The 17354-nt window shown below is 39.7% G+C and overlaps 1 protein-coding gene across 5 annotated transcripts in view; it reads right to left on the reverse strand.

Annotated features, from left to right (window-relative positions):
- ADGRG6 (adhesion G protein-coupled receptor G6) overlaps positions 1 to 17354 on the reverse strand; it is a 141038-nt gene that overhangs the window by 16934 nt on the left and 106750 nt on the right. For 4 of the 5 annotated variants that reach the window (XM_019425110.2, XM_019425113.2, XM_019425111.2 and 1 more), the window contains 6 exons: positions 17007 to 17052; positions 15268 to 15374; positions 11332 to 11459; positions 10113 to 10381; positions 8346 to 8442; positions 5246 to 5529 (listed from right to left, as the gene is read on the reverse strand). In XM_019425110.2, coding sequence (XP_019280655.2) covers positions 5246 to 5529; positions 8346 to 8442; positions 10113 to 10381; positions 11332 to 11459; positions 15268 to 15374; positions 17007 to 17052 — 931 coding nt within the window. The remainder of the gene's footprint in view (positions 1 to 5245; positions 5530 to 8345; positions 8443 to 10112; positions 10382 to 11331; positions 11460 to 15267; positions 15375 to 17006; positions 17053 to 17354) is intronic. The other variant, XM_019425112.2, reaches the window with a different exon arrangement.

Raw genomic sequence — 17354 nt, forward strand, 5'->3', positions numbered from 1 at the left:
CTGAAAGGGCAGTGATTTGTTTTATTTTTCTTATGCTTTATCCCCTAATATGTAATATGCTATGTTATAAATATTACATTGTCGATTCCAACTGATCTTAGGGGAGTTGTGAACTCTTCTGAGCCTGTTTCTTCATCTATAAAATGGAGACAATACCCTCTTTCTTGGGTACAGACTTTCTATGCTTGTTTTAAGAATTACATCAAATCATGGATGTTGTGTGAGAGTTTTTTTGTAAGCCACAATGCAACTGTGAAAATATAAATTATTTCTGTTGCTCTGGGTATCTTCATATGTTCAAATTAATGGCAAACATTATCTCTGAGTAGACTGATAATAACCTTGTGTGTTCGCAACGGCAGCTTCTATTTTCAGAATTATAAAAGATGGGCTGATTGTGCCCGAGACCAGCAATCAATATTGGAGAATTCACATGCTTGGAAAAGGAAAATTGAAGACCAAGTTCTTGTTATGGGACTAATAACAGATCTTGATAAACTTGCCAGGAGTGTTAAACTTCCCTATGTGTTGAAAAAACCTAATCTAGTTGATAGTATCAAATATTTTGGTATAGTTAATGAAAAAAAACATACAGTCTGAATATTGTTTATCACTTAATTTTTTTTTTTTTTTAATTTTTTGAGAGACAGAGCACAAAGAGGGGAGGAGCAGACAGAGAGAAAGAGGACCCCAAGCAGGCTCCACGCTGTCAGTGCAGAGCCCAACATGGGACTCAAACTCACAAACTATGAGATGGTGACCTAAGCCTAAATCAGGAATCAGCTTCTTAACTGACTGAGCCACCCAGGCGCCCCATTGTTTATCACTTAAATTTTTTTTTTATTTTGTTTTTGAGAGAGATGCGCATATGCAAACTGGGGGAGGGACAAAGCAGAGGGAGAGGGGTAGAGAGAATCTTAAGCAGACTCCATGCCCAGTGCAGAGCCCAATGTGAGGCTTGATCTCAGGACTGTGAGATCATGATCTGAGCTGAAATCAAGAGTTGGATGCTCACCCGACTGAGCCACCCAGGAACCTCTATCGCTTTTATTTTAAGCAACTATGTGCACTTATTTAATCACAGACAATAATCTAATCCTACAAGTATGTCAATATAGTTAAGAGACAGAGGTGCCCAAGGGGACTCTGGCCAAGACCTTCTCAACAATCAGGGAACTGCCTTTTACTTCTTTAAAATGCGTTACGTTGTATTTCCTGAAGTGTAGGCTAATGTTCCCAGGCATGTGAATTATGATATGCTTTTGTCAAACATCTGCTCCCTTTTAAATAGCAATTTGTACACCATACCATTTTCTCAAGTTGTATTCTTCAGAAAAAAATTAAAATTTCAAATGCAGTGATCTGCCAGTTTATCTGGTGAAAGCAGCGAAGACAGTAAGAACAGATATGCAACCCCACCATGGCAAGAGAAGACACAGTTATCTTTTCATCTTAAGAGAAAAAAAAAAATCAGTGGACTGATTAAAATATAACTTACTCAAGCGAAGAAGAAAAAATAAAAAGAACAAAGCAATGTACTGTGAAAAATTAGAAAATAATAGACTTAGGCTTAAGCTGGATTCAACTCATGATTTCATTTGCTTATTCAAGTAGGTAAAATTTAAGCTATGACACACAGATTATAATAATTCTCTGACACCATTTTTGGCAGTTAAGTTGTATGGCTGTAAATATACATAAAAAATTAAAAATACATATAATAACAAAAATACATATTAAAACTGACCCTTAAAATAAAATATAAAAATAAAGCATGTATAACCTTTTAATATGTAGGCTATGTAAATTTATGTAAGCACCCATATGATCATACATGTATATGTGTGTTTGGGCACCCTCACATCCATACATGCATTTATTTCCAAGAGTCCTGAAAGATAAAATGGATTTTTAGCATGTTTGAACCAAAGTTTTGAAGACATACACAAAAATGGAAAGAAACCTGTTCGCCAAAGCCACTCATGTGACACAGATGCCCTGATCTGACTACAGACCCAGCTTGGACACCTGTCATTCCTGCACACAGCATCTCTAGAACGCTAAAAGGTGAGGGGTCCGATTTTCAGATGTTTCATTACAAGCTACATCTGAGATTAAAATCTGTTTGGCATAAACTTAATTTTCATAATATTGCATTACACTCTACATCTTTGGCCACTGCTAAGTCTAATAATAATAGGCTTCAGTTAGCTAGAATATCGCATTAAGCAAGAAGACCACTCACCCTGACCATTCTAAAAAAATAATTTTTTTTTAAAGTTTATCTATTTATTTTGAGAGAGACAGAGAGAGCACAAGTGGAGGAGGGGGCAAGAGAAAGGGAGAGACAGAGAATCCCAAGCAGGCTCCGTACTGTCAGCGTGGAGGTCAATGTGGGGCTTGAACTCACAAAACCGTGAGATCGTGACCTGAGCCTAAACCAAGAGTCAGACACTTAACTGACTGAGCCACTCAGGCACCCAAGAGTTTACTTTAATGAGCAAACCAGTGATGAGTGTCCTGGGGCAGCATACTTCCAAAATTTCTCTTGACTCCATTCATGTATTTCCAGCTCCCCCATCCCCACTGCAGTCTAAAATACTTCACTGCCTTGTCTCACCCGGACCATTGGAATAGCCTCTTCTCTGCTTGCCATACAGCCACTGCTGGGCCATTCTAATCCCTTCTCCATAGGTCCAGCTTCATTTTATACAATGCACATCTGATCATGTCATTCCATACCTAAAAGATTTCAAAGACTTTCCACTGGTCTTAGAAAGATCAAAATACAGGGCCTTATGGTCCAGCCCCAGGCTCCCTTTTGTGCCATGCACATCACTCTGTCACTCTACGGCTCATTCTTGGTTCTCTGGTTATAGGAACTTTCTTTTAATTCCTGGGGCATACGCTATAATCACTAATGATAGCAGGTTTTTTGCACACGGAGTGTCCTCCACCCGGAATCATCTCTTCTCCGTTTCTACATCCACCTCCACCTCGTTCATCCCTGCCGGTCCTTCAGATTCCAGCTTAGACACCATGGCTTCTGTCATGTGCTCCCAACACCACCAGCTACATTTCATATGGTGGCTATCTGATTAATGTCGGTCTTTCCTACTAGAATAGAAACTCCGTGAAACAAGTGGGATCGTGTCAAGGTTTTTGTTTGTCTGTTTTTGGTTTTGTTTTTTTTTTTTGCCGGAATAAAAAAAAATATATCAGAAAGAATAAAAAAGACAAAGTAGTTTGCCTAAGTACTACCTGAGTTCACTGAATTGTTTCTCTAGACTGCCTAGGTTCTATATGCATCTTTGAATAAAGCATATGCTTTCAACAACAGCCAAGCCTCTCTTAGACGGTTCAGAAAGTGACTCAAATAAAAACCATCAAGCGATTTTCTGTAGCGTCCTGACAAGTTTTTGTACAGACCTGGCCAGTAAGCAATTGTTGGTGGGCTCGTGTGCTCTGGACCACTGTGTTTTAATGTAAATTTCCTTTTCAGGAAGTGTTTTTAATGTCCCTGGGATGTGCAGAAATCTGTTCTGATTTTATGTAATTTTAACATCAGTCTTAAAAGTTAGCGATTCATGCAGAGCTGTGACTTGATGATGGTTTAGAACATTTTTCCCTCCTGACAGGAGACCTATCCTGGGAAAAATAAAACATCCCGATTCTCATTAATGGAAACAGAGCTGAACAGACAACTGTAGCTGTTGAAGGTTACTGAAACTGCCAGGAAATTCTAAAAGCAAAAACAAGGTTGGGCTGGCAGATTAATGGGCCCGAAACATAAAACCATGGAATTTCTAATGTTAATGGACATTTCTGTCAATATTTATCTAGGCACTTTAAGTTGTATATTATAGAAGAGATTAACTAGGGGAATGCTCACTTTACAAAGCTAGATCCTAATGAAGATGTGTTCATAATGCTACCTATCCAGTTTCCATCTTTAGGAGGGGTGCTTCAGGCTTATTATTCTATTTACTAAAGATAATGAGCCCACATATTTCCTCTATTATGGGACAGTGAACCTGAATAAAATTTGCTGAACTAATTAATGCCTCTTTATGCCAGAAGAGTCTCAGGTTGGATTTAAGCCATCTCCAAAGCTGCTCCCCCCTTTCTTCATCCAGCAATCCATTTATTCATTTAACAAACAATCACTGAGCACCTGCTTCATGACAGATTTTTTTGTTTTTTTCAAGAGCTCACGAGCTGGTGGGAAAACTAGGAGGCAGAGCGAAGTATCGATACGATACGGTAGTACAATACGAAACGGTAAACACTCCCCTGCTGGTAAATATCAGCTTTTCTTAGAACGCACCTGTAGGGGAGAAGCTGCCCAGACATCTCGTTTGGGGAGTTTGATGAGCAAGCCTGCATCCTCCCATGCTGTCCACCCCAGCTCAGATCAGCGCAGCTCTCCTTAGCCCTCCTTCCCCCCATACCTACCAGGGCATGGCCAGGTGCTGCTGCTAAGCCTGTAGTACTGCCCTACTCAAAAATCCCAAGCTTTGCCACCCCCTTCCTTTTGTAGTGTGGGCCTCACCATGCTTCTAAACATCAGGGAGCTTATCAATGACCCAAGGGGCATCTAATATCTTAAAGAATGTCACTCAGCTTTCAAAAAATATGACTTATATTTACTTAAGTTTAAACGCTGAAGTCCTCATAGAGTATACTCGGGTATGTGTTATGGAATCAGAAGCATGACAGGAAGCTCCTTGAAGGAAGCCTTTGACTTCTGTACAAAGAAAGCCATTCGCAAATGTTTGCAAAATTGTTGAGCTAACTGCTCTATCTCATAAGAAAATGAGCATTTCTGAACTAGAATATTGGTATTTATTTTGAAATCCAAGGAGCCAAGGAATCAAGGTGAATTGCTCTGTTCCTGCATAGATTCTACAAATTCTTTGGGGCCATGTTACATCCACATGGATACTAAGCGAAACTGTGAAGAAGATAAAGTTGTCTGCGCCTCCCTTTAAACACCCCACTTAGTCATATAATCATGTAGATTTATTGAGTGCTTACTATCCGTCAGGCACTGTTCCAAGTGGTTGGGATACACATCACCACAAAAAAGTCAAGATCCTTTTAATGAGTGCCCTGTACCTGGGACTGTGTTCATCACCTGGAACAATGCAGTGGACACTTAGCACGGCATCGGCCCCACAGAGAAACTGCTTGCAAACACGATAACATTAGAATGCAGATATCACCAAGGTACCATATACCTTACCTTGTAATGAATTGAAGATGGAGAAGAGGTACATAAAAGGGACATTTAAGGGTCCCCAGGCAAAGAAAGCAAAACCCCACGTCATGCCCAGTAGAAACGTCAGGCTGACCACACTGCGCAAGTTCCTTAAAATCTCTTCGCGCAGGGTCCGGTTGCTTCTTTTGCCGTTTCTCCCGCAGATTTGCACCATGACCACGATGAACATGGCAACATTCAGGAAAAACATGACTCCAAAATACCCAGCACAGGTCACATAAAATATGACTGGATCCTGAATCCAACAGCTTAGAGAAGAAGAAGAAAGAAGAAAGAAAAAGATTTATTACCATGTTCTGTTTACCTAAGACTTCTCCTGGCTTAGTTTGGACTTCTGCAGATTTCACAGCTGGGCCTTTCTCGGTGTCTTTAGACAGTCACTTCATTTTCTTGGGCCGCAGTTTCTTTTTTGATGTTTACACGGTTTTTTGTTTGTCTGGTTTTTTTTTTTTTTTTTTGGGGGGGGTCGTTTTAGATAGCCATCATCTTAATATCTAGTTATTTAAATCAACAGTTAAAAAAGAAAATGAAGTAGCATCTTGAATTCTGACTTTATGTGAAGACACTCTTGGCTCCCTCAAAACCATGCCTAACCCCCCTTTCTCTTATGTGACTGCATTCCGAGAGTGGGAAATTTAAGTACTCATTTTCTCAATCGCTTTTGCACTTAAGTGGTGGCCATGTGGACAATTGTTCTACAAAATGATATGGAAGCAAAATCTGCTACGGGAATTTTGGGAGAGCTATTCTCAATAAACTGAATTGGCAAGGCCCTCCTTTGTTCTTTCTGCTTCCAACATGAATGCAAGGTCTGCAGCTGCAGCTCTCCCTTTACATCTCTGAGGGAAAGGCCAAGATCACTGCAGAATCGCTGGTCCTGACATTTTCAGCCATGAAACCGATGCTGGCTGTTGCCTACTTCTACATCTCTTGTCATATGGAAAGAGCCAGTTCCTACTTAAGACACACACGATCATGGATTCCATTTCTGCTGCAGAATAATTCCTATTAACATAATTAGCCTAGTTGAGGCAAGACCTTACTGGAGAACTGTGATATTCCCACAGGGACGCTTCTCATGAACAGTTAAAAAGTTTACACCAATTACATCTTTATGAGATGAGGAGGAATATACTTGATATTCAGAATGGTATATATAGATCAGAAAATAGATGAAAGCAATTTATTTTTTATTTACATTTATTTATTTTGAGACAGAGAGAGAGAAGGAGCAGTGGAAGGGTGGGGGGAAGGGGAGAGAGAGAATCCCACTAACTGTGCAGAGCCCACTGTGGGGCTTGAAGTCACGAACCATGAGATCATGACCTGAGCTGACATCCAGAGTCAGATGCTTAACCGACTGAGCCATCCCAGGCACACTGAGATGAAAGTAATTTAAAAACTATACCATGTGTGGGGGCGCCTGGGTGGCTCAGTCGGTTAAGCGTCCGACTTCGGCTCAGGTCATGATCTCGCGGTCCGTGAGTTCAAGCCCCGCGTCAGGCTCTGTGCTGACAGCTCAGAGCCTGGAGCCCGTTTCGGATTCTGTGTCTCCCTCTCTCTCTGACCCTCCCCCGTTCATGCTCTGTCTCTCTCTGTCTCAAAAATAAATAAACGTTAAAAAAAACAAACAAACAAAAAAAAAAACTATACCATGTGTGTTAAGTTACTTTCATCTAGGGGCCCTGGGTGGCTCAGTCAGTTAAGTGTCTGATGTCAGCTCAGGTTATGATCTCACGGTTTGTGGGTTCGAGCCCTGCATCAGGCTCTGTGCTGACAGTTCAGAGTCTGAAGCCTGCTTCAGATTGTGTCTCCCTCTCTTCCCCCATTCATGCTCTGTCTCTCTTTCTCAAAAATAAACATTAAGAAAAATTAAAAAAAAAACCATACTTATATAAAGTGTCCTATGAGTAAAGTCGACAAACACCACAACCTGCAGATGCCCCCATTCCTAATTAACACTATCAAAGCTCTTAGGTGCCTCAGAAATTGGATCATTTATTTAAAGCAATTAAATTCAACTTAAAATTCTCAAGTAAATGGCTACCATTCTGGGTTATGTGTCCCACACCAACACATTACTGCCACGAAGGCAAAGGCTATCTTGAGCAAGCTTGAATCCCAGAACCTAACGTGATTCTCGGCATAGAATAAATGCTCGATAAATGACAGCCGTTGATGGCACAGCAACTTGCTAAATGTGCTTTAAAGTCCTGTGAGACTTGACTAACATACTTGCAAAATTCCCTTGTTTAGGAACTGATGCATTGACTTCTACTTTTAATATATCTTATTATAAAAATCCCTCAAATGATGCTGCTTATCTCTGGAGCTAATATTCCTTCACATACAGAAGTCCCCCCTTAGGATCCTGAAATGCCTGACCTGGATCCTTTATTTTCTGCTAGTTCTTGTGGGGTCTTTTGAGTGCTGCTTTGGAAAGATAAGAGAAAGAAGTCCATGAGGGAATGGGGCACAGATTGGACACTGACTGGATATGAACGTGTTATCCATGCATGAAATGTGCACAGAAATGTGGCCTCACAGGCCTCATCTCAGGAGTAAGCTCTTCGTGCATCAATAATTCATTCAATCAACAGATATTTATTGAGGACCTCTTATTGGCTAGATAAAGTATGAGAGAACTGTCAGACATGAACAATATGCAAATCTTGGCCTCAACGATCCTACAGTGTGAAGGGAATTTTCCAAATACAAACACTGATTTGATTTTCTTGAAGATGTGTGCGAGTTTAAGGAAAGGGAGCCTTACAGAATCTCCTCAAAGGGAATGGGTCTTCTGAGCCTAGCAGAGCATATAACAGACTTCCTCGTCAGTCTCCCAGGTGACAGACCACAGGTCACCATGGAGAAGCAGGTCACAGGACAGGGCACCCAGCTGAACAGCTGTGAGACAACAGAGACCTCAGCTAAGGCGTGCAAATGCATTCCAACCTTCCAAAATACGAGGCTCACTACTGGCCTGGAAACTTGTACTAAACTTTAGGAAGCAAAGGATATGTACTCACCACAAACAAATTCCCAACAAGTTTTTATTACTTACAATTCATCGCCTTGTTCTTTTCCATAACTTTCTTTTCCATAGACCTCATTTTGGTTTTTGCTTGCGAGAACAATGGACACGACTAAGGCAGGCAGACCTGTTACAGAAAGATCATGACATAAGTGACTTTTCTGAAGCATCTGAAACTGTTTGATGTGACTGATAATGGCAAGGGGGAAAAAAGAAGAGAAAGAAAACCCTCCACATCACAGAAACAAATGTTTTCAAACTGACAACTTGATTCAAAACAACAATAAAATTCCCTCTTTGGTTGTTTCACACCAAACATCCAACTGTAACGGGCAACAATTAAAACCCACTCTTAAATGACAGATATTTAAGTATTCTGTTTGTCTACTGGCACTCATGAGAGAGCCAAAATCTGGTTTATTCTGAATCCTGAAGCAAATACACATTTTCATGTATATTTCATTGGGGAAGGCCACACCACCCTAATTCCCTGAAAAATGCTTTTAGTGCCTCTGAGAATGGCGGCAGCACTTTGGAAATGTCCTATACTTCTATATCGACAGCTGCCAAAAAAAAAAAAAAAAAAAAAAAAAAAAAGGCTCTAAATGCTTGCTCTGATAAGAGGCCAGATAAAGAAAGGAGTCCATCTAGAAGATTCCAAACAGGCTAATGCTACCATCCATGCCTAGCTGAGGAATCATGTTAAGAAGTTCAAGTCAAGAATTCTGGCTAGTATTCTGGTTGCACACACAAAAATAACCTTCTCTCACTGGTTCCAAAACATGGGCATTTGTTTAGAGGGTGAGGATAGCTAGGATAGTCTGAGCTGGCCTTTATATTTTCAAACATAATGGAAAGGCACCACTGTCTGCCAGTTGCTTCTTCAGACTTGGGTGGGCTGGCGTTGGTCACAGGAAATAAGTTTGTGGTGACTCAGGAGGCTAAAGCTTTTTTCCTTTACTCCTGAATTTAGTAAGGAAGGATGGCTGCACAGTTTTTTAAAATACCATTCTGGCATTAAAAAATATATAAATAAATAAATAAAAAAGAGAGACAAGGGGCACCTGGGTGGCTCAGTCGGTTAAGCATCTGACTTTGGCTCAGGTCATGATCTCACAGTTCATGAGTTCCAGCCCCACGTCAGGCTCTGTGTTGACAGCTCAGAGCCTGGAGCCTGCTTGAGATTCTGTGTCTTCCCCTCTATTTGTCCCTCCCCTAGTCATGCATGCATGTTCTGTCTCTCTCTCTCTCTCTTTCAAAAATAAACATTAAAAAAGTTAAAAATAGCCATTTGCAACTACGTGGATGGAAATGGAGGGTATTAGGCTAAGTGAAATTAGTCAGAGAAAGACAAAAATCATATGACTTCACTCATATGAGGACTTTAAGAGACACAACAGATGAACATAAAGGAAGGAAAACAAAAATATAAAAACAGGGAGGGGGACAAAACAGAAGAGACTCATTAATATTGAGAACAAACTGAGGGTTGCTGGAGGGGTGGTGGGAGGGGGGATGGGCTAAATGGGTCAGGGGCACTAAGGAATCTACTCCTGAAATCATTGTTGCACTAGATGCTAACTAATTTGGATATAAAATTTAAAAAATTAAAAATAAAATTAAAAAAAAAAATTAAAAATACCATCCCTGCCTTGGGATGTGTATATCAAATCCTCATCATTCACAGTTTTGAAGTTTCTTTTAGCAGCACTAGTCTTTTGAAATAGGATTTTCCTCTGAGAACCTGGCAATTTCTGTGACAGTAAAAACAGAACCAAAACTTTTGAGGCGGCTTACCCCAGCCAATGATGCAGAACTTCAGTATGTATCGGCGAATGTAAGTGTTAAATACTTTAACCAGGGCAATGTACATGTGAATTGCTTCTAGCCCCATCCAGGTAAAGGTTGCAAGAAGGAAGAAATGGAGCAGGACAGCGACAGCCATGCAAAGGCCTTCCACGTGAAACGAGGTGATCCAGCCATCCAAGAGGAAGAGGAGATTCAGGAGCAGCAGGGCTGTGCTCAGGTTCATCAAGATCTTGGAGGGATAGTCCCTTCGCAATTTCCTGCAAAGGGAAACAGGAAGAGGAGAACGAATAATCTTTTAAGCACAGGTGGTAAATTCATATCTTCTATAAAGCTCTGTAATAGGTTACATAGCATCATCTTTGCAATGCAGCCCCACCGGGAGGAAGGGACTTGTGAGTAAAGATATTTATGAGTATTTGGCAAATTATAACTTTTTTTAATATTAATTTTATTTCAAAGCTGTTTCTAAGTGTTTTCCAAATTTCCAATTAGTTTCAACAGATTGAATTTTTTTTTAACTCAAGAAAAATTCTAGTTATAACAATGAGATTTTTGTTTAAAAAAAAAAACAATTTCCCTAAAATTTTGGGAGGTTTTTTGATTTTTAATGAAGTAGGGATCCTTTTTTTTTTTTTTTTTAAAAACAAGTTTCTGATTCAGGACTACTTTTATAAGATCTGTGAAGCAAAGTTTTCACCTTTTACCAGGTAAAAAAGCACTTTATACAATTTTTATTTATATGTTGATCAGTTCTTCCAGGTTTGGGGCCTAGGTGGCTCAGTCTGTTAAGCTTCCAACTTCAGCTCAGGACATGATCTCATATTTCGTGAGTTCGAGCCCCGTGTTGGGCTCTGTGCTGACAGCTCAGAGCCTGGAGCCTGCTTTGGATTCTGTGTCTCCCTCTCTCTGCCCCTCCCCTGCTCGTGCTCTCTCTCTCAAAAATAAATAAACGTCAAAAAAACTTAAAAAAAAAATCTCTTCCAGGTTTAAATGCATTTTTCCATAGAAATACAGTAATTATAAATCAAGGTTCTATAGCTAGAAAATTTGTGTTGCATGATATATGTTATGAGAAGCCTGTACATTAAAGTTGAACCATTCCACACGATTCAAAAAGTATGTAAGTGTCTTTAAAAGCAAAGGCAATTTTCTTATTCACATTTTAGGATAGTTAAGCACTGGGTTTTGACAGATAAAAAATACTTACTCAAAAGCAACATATGTCAGCAGAGTTGCTGCTGAAAAAATGGCAGATATCCCACACCCAATATAGGTGATGAAGGTGAGAACTTTGGTGTTTGTTGCATCTATCTGTGAGGCAGTTCCTTGGAGGTCCTATATAAGACACGGGAAACAGCTGTTAAGAATCTCTTTTCATGAGAATGGTGTTTTACTAGAAAGTTCATTGCTAGCACTTACAATCTTAGCTCAATCTTAGGTGGAAAAACAGTGCAAATCAATATGGAAACTTGTGTTTATTATACTCTTACAGATCATTCTATGAAACCAAAGCATAGCATTACTGAGAGAGTTCCATGTTGCTTTCTATCATTACCTTGTAATCGAAGCTCTTTGCACACCGGGATAGCATGAAGAGCAAAACCACTGGGTTGGTCACCCACCAGAAATTGGGGAGGAGGTCACTGCCTTGGCTAACAAATGATCAGGCCCCTTCCTCACATTTGCAGGGCTAGCGGCACAAATACAAATGGAGGCCACCATGGCCAATGTGAGCCCTCAGCACACACTGGGTTCTTTTTGTCCAGTGCGGGGCGGCGGGGGTGGGGGGTCCAGCCAGTGGACACCCAGAGTCAGGGACCTCTGAGCTTAGTGCTGAGGATCTTAACTATGGTTATTTTAAAGCTTGGTATGTACTGGGTTAGGTAGTCTTTATTTTTTTCATAAATGAGAAGGCATTACAAATTTTTAGGTCATAGTTTTATATATATATATATATATATATATATATATATATGTATACATATATATATATATACGTATATACGTATATATATATATATATATGTATACATATATATATATATACGTATATACGTATATATATATATATATATGTATACATATATATATATATATATATATATATATATCTGTAGACCTGAAAGAGCACCATTTAAAGTGTTAGGGGCTGTGGAATGGAAAGAATTGAACACTTCCTAGAATATTAACATGAAGTATTAATTTCACTGTGCAGAAGCAGATTTACAAATCTGGGCCTGGTAGGGAAATCTTTATTTTCCTCCTTATATAGGGAAGTGGGTTAGGGATAAATCTTGAGTTAAGACCATCCACTCAATCCTGGTTGGAAGATAAAGACACTTCCAATGTGCAGCATGTTAAAAAATGGAGTCTTCTTGGAGAAGGCCATATTCCAAACAGGATATGAAATTTGGGGTCTTAAATTATGAAAAAGAAAGTTTGTTTTAATAGGCTTTTCAGTCTATGTGTTAATTTTCTTTAATTTTCATCAAAATGTCCGTAAAATTTGTTACTCATACACAAAGACTCCAGTAAGTGGTGTCTACATATGAGTATGTATATGTGACATGATGATGTGGGATTGTTTCAGGTTTGACTGACGCAGTAAAAAACAGGTGACAGCAGTTCAGTGGCTCCCAGAAATGCACAATGGCCGAATTCAGCAGACACAGAGGCCCAGGGTCAGAAGGGGCTCACCCAAACCTTCTCTCCAAGGACTCTCTCCAAAGACTGGGAGGACCTGGGATTTCCCTGGCACATGGGATGGGGTTCAAGTCGGTGCCAGTGGACTCACCAGATAGGCCACCTGATCGACATTTTGGTTACTACGGGATTTCATGAAACAGAGAGATGGTCTTGAGGAATCTTCAGGTGACTCGTCATCACCTCTTGAAAACCTATGGCCCCCATCTAGGTGAGGCAGTAGACTTGCAAGCCACGATTGAAACCACAATTTAAAGCGTAAGTGAAATATACATTTACACACAACTCTCACATTGTTTTGTACTTCTGAGAATGAAGAATATGAGAATATTTTTTCCTCTGAACTAGCCAACACGAAAATATACTAATGTGAAAAATCTTCAATCTTAAACTACGAAGAAATGTAGTAGGGGACAGTAAATCCATCATATGTTAGTAGATTAGAAGATAGAATTATGGGGCTGGGGTGCATTTTTTTTTAACTTCTCATACGGTAAATGTGTCATAGGGCAATTTAGACTCTGGGAATATCTTGCACAAGTTAATAAAGAGTTTGTAAATCAAGAAAGGCTCTTAACAAAGTCCTGGTGGTCTGGAAAAGCTGAAAGGATGTGGGCACACCTCCAGGAAGGATAAATTCTGGAAAGTTTTTCTTCCAGCAGTTTATAATATTATAAGAGCAGCCAAGGTAGAAAGGATAGTACCAAAAAATGCATATATTCACATATATGTAAAACTAATTATTTAATCAAATGGCAACAGAAAAAGACACAATTACAAATTCACAGTAAAATTCAAACAATAGATGAAGAAACTGACCATTAAAAGAAATGGTAAGCCAAACTTTGGTTACATATAAGTCACCACTGTAAAGTGAATTGTATTACTGTTATCTATTTAACTTATACCTACAACATACACAGTCATGCTCAAACACACATGCTCATACACACACGTACATGCATGTACATGCACACGTACACAGTTCAAATAGTTAAATGAATTAAGCTAAAGCTTATACCTGAATGAGGATGATGCAAAGTAAGTGATTTCTAAGAGAATGTCAACTGTCAGTTTTGGAGAAAGGAGAACATGGCAGTTAAAACTGAGGGTGTTTTTTTGTTTTTATTACTTAGGGAAAACATACCATAGTTTAATTGTTCATTTTCATGCTCTGGCAGTAAAGAAAATATTTGTATTTTGGAAAAGTTCAAAAATGATTTGCTATGATTGTCACCTTTTTAAAGGCCTTGTTTTTATCCCCCAGGGCATTTATGCAGTGGACGGTCAGGAAAATTACTTGCAGGCTTGCTATATGGCAGTGGCCATGTACATAGGCCAAGTGGGTTCATGAGCCCAATGCCACACCCCACAGTCCCTCACCGCTCCCGCCCAGTCCCGTGGGAAGTGGGGGTGAGACCTAAGGGAGGGGAGAAACATAACCATTGTGATTCTAATTTAAAGAGCTTTACTGACTCAGCACACACTGCTGCCATCACCATTAAAAAATCCTTTGGTAATGATCCTTTGGAACTATACCAGATACCAGAAACAGTGGCTCTGTTAGTGTGGAGGGAATGCTGCGCACCAGAAAATTATCTATAAGAGCACGAGTGTATCAGACATAAAGCAGAGGTGTTAAGTCTGTGGATGAAAAATTCAAATAAGTTGTTGCATGTAGGGTGGCTCTCAAAAATTTGGTGGGATGAGAAAAAACATGTTAGTGTGATCTAATTTTGGTTTAAAACTGTTGTACGGGATGGCTAATGATATAAAAACAGGGCCACGGAAGAGAAGGAAGGAAGGAAGGAAAAAGTAGTATGAGGGCCTAGTGGTAAGAGACATGTCATGCCCATCAACCCTCTTGCAGGCCTGAGGTCTCCCTGTTGCCTTAGTCCCTAGTCTGTCCTAACAGGCTGTGCTCTCCAGCAGGGCTTGGGGGGCGCATAATTTTGGGTCACCACTGGATCACCTAGCCCAGTACCTGCTATAAAGTCACATTCAAAATAATGAGTGATAACACAAGAACAATACTTTATAAAACTTTTCACAGTTCTTTTCCATGTTAGTAAAACCAACATTTTCTTCTTTAAATTTTCTCTTTCTCCCTTGTTTCTTCTCTCTCCCTCCTCCTTTCCTCTCTCTGTCTCCCCGACTCTGTTTCTCTCTTAATTCAAGGGTCTCATGGTGATTTTCTGTTTCTAGGATTATTTATCATCACTGTTAATACAATAGAAAAAAAAGGTAGGGTTCTTTTCTATAATTACTGTTACATATTTTAAATATGTGATCTCTGCTAATTAGCAAGATTCAAGGCACAGATTACAATTATCAGGAAATAATTCCCCAAACACATCATCTAAAAAGGCTGACTTATGAAAAGAAGTATGCCTTCCCAAATTATATCATTTCAAAATGAGTTTAGAAATTCCTCCCCTACCATCAGAACTCCAAAGTGTGTGAGGTGGTTACATAAGCAGACCGTCTCGCTCTCATCTGAACCTCTGTGTGCCACACATCCTGATGTGTTCCAAAATCCAGAACCTTCTGTAAAAGGAAGTCCACAAACAGTGTGAAAATAATAGCAGGCCAGTTCCTTTTCTATAATAGACATTAGCTTCTTCAGGAAAATATGCCTCAGTCTCTTTTGCCTTAAGTTTAGCAGTAAAACAGATACTACTCTTAATTCTGCCAATACTTAGCATGATTTAGATTCCTGGAATCATGGAAGGTTAGTGCTGGGTTGGCAGGAGAGTTTATCCTAGTCAGTGGTTTGCAACTGTGTTCTACTGAAGTGCCTCTGGGGTCCTGCAAAAGTCTGATTCGAGTTTAGGGTTTAATGTATGTATTACAAAATAAACTTCCATGAAAAGAATATCCCCTTTTGAACATATTACATACAAATGAAGTCTCTGAAGATCAACATTTGTTTCTGTGCGTCCACCTCTGCTTTTGTAGACACGAGGACAGAGGTCTGCGTTCTTGTAACACACTATTGCATACACAGCAACCATGCAGGGTGGCAACTTATTATAAATGCCTTTAACGTACCTTGTCTGACTTTTATGGCAGGATATGGAAGATGAGCGACTCATATAATTAAAGAATATCTTAAGACTGCAAGGTGGTATCATTTTTAATTATGTGTCCAGTAAATCAGGACTTTCTCAAAACTGTGCAACTAGAAACCAAACAACAAAAAACTTCCCAGCTATGATAAGGCATATCAAAAACAGGGGTCTGGACACCTTCAGACTCCATTTCTACCAGGCAGCAGCCTGTACTGGGGCTGGTTTGATGTGGCCACGATAATCCCCCTGCAGATCCCCAAGGGAAGGTGACTCTTATGGGGTAGAGGTGGGAGGTTCATAGCTTGTCCTTCCCATCAAAGAGATCCCCACACCTTATACCTAGTAACTCATCTGTTACTGTTGCCTTTTTCTCTTAATTGTCCAACATCATTTTGGAAGGAGTTCATTTCTTTCAAGATATGTGTGTGTGTGTGTGTGTGTGTGTGTAATATAACCACTTCTAAATTTATAAACCTTTAGTATGCTTTCTCTGTAATATGAGATCTGGAAGCTGGATTCTAAACTGCATGCCTCATACATATCAAATAGTCTCTTTAGAGATGTCCTTCCAAGAATGAGCTCATATCGACATTCATCAAAACATGGCAATAAGGGACGCCTGGGTGGTTCAGTGAGTTAAGTGTCCGACTCTTGATTTTTGGCTCAGGTCATGATCTCATTTTAGGTGGGATCGAGCCCCGCACTGGACTCTGCGCTGACAGTGAGGAACCTACTTGGGATTCTCTGTCTCCCCACGTCTCTCTGTCCCTATTCCACTCATGCTCTTTCTAAAAATAAATAAACTTTAAAAAAAGTTTTTTAAAAACAGGCAATAAAAACACATAGTGTATTTTATAAATAATGGAAATCAAAGAGGTTGTTTGGTTAAAAAAAAAAGTCAAGTTTACTTATTTCTTCTTGCAATGAGTAAAAAGTTACAGAAATTAAGGTTCACTTCCCAAGCTACCTACGCTAAGATTTGCAGTCCAGTTGCCATCATACTTACACAGTGACTCACTCTGGTTAGGATGGAACGAAAGGAAATGGGGGTGTCGAACAGTGTTTAAAATTCAGTTGTTCTTAAGACAGCCAATATTTTAAAACTCACCATTTTTGTTCAGATCCCAGAAGGCACAGATGGGATGAGGCACTGCCTATATTAACATAAGAATAAACATGTGAAATTGTGTTTAAAATAAGTGAAAAATCTTATGATCTGAATATGGGAAAGGAGTCAAAATGCTAAGGTTTTCGCAAAGAAATAGACCAGGTTTAGTCATGCCAATACCACCTAAGAATGGCAGGCGGTCCAGAAGGATCTCCTGTCCCGAGACACTGACTGCAAGTCAACCGTAGTCCCATAAGGAAGCACGCCTTCCATTTATCTAAAGGTTACTCTATATGTCCGGTCCTAAAAAGCTTTTCTTGGCATTTATCAAAGCTCTTTACATTGCAA

This window comes from Panthera pardus, unplaced genomic scaffold (assembly GCF_024362965.1).
Source record: "Panthera pardus isolate Hobbes unplaced genomic scaffold, ASM2436296v1 HiC_scaffold_17, whole genome shotgun sequence".
Lineage (NCBI taxonomy): Eukaryota > Metazoa > Chordata > Mammalia > Carnivora > Felidae > Panthera > Panthera pardus.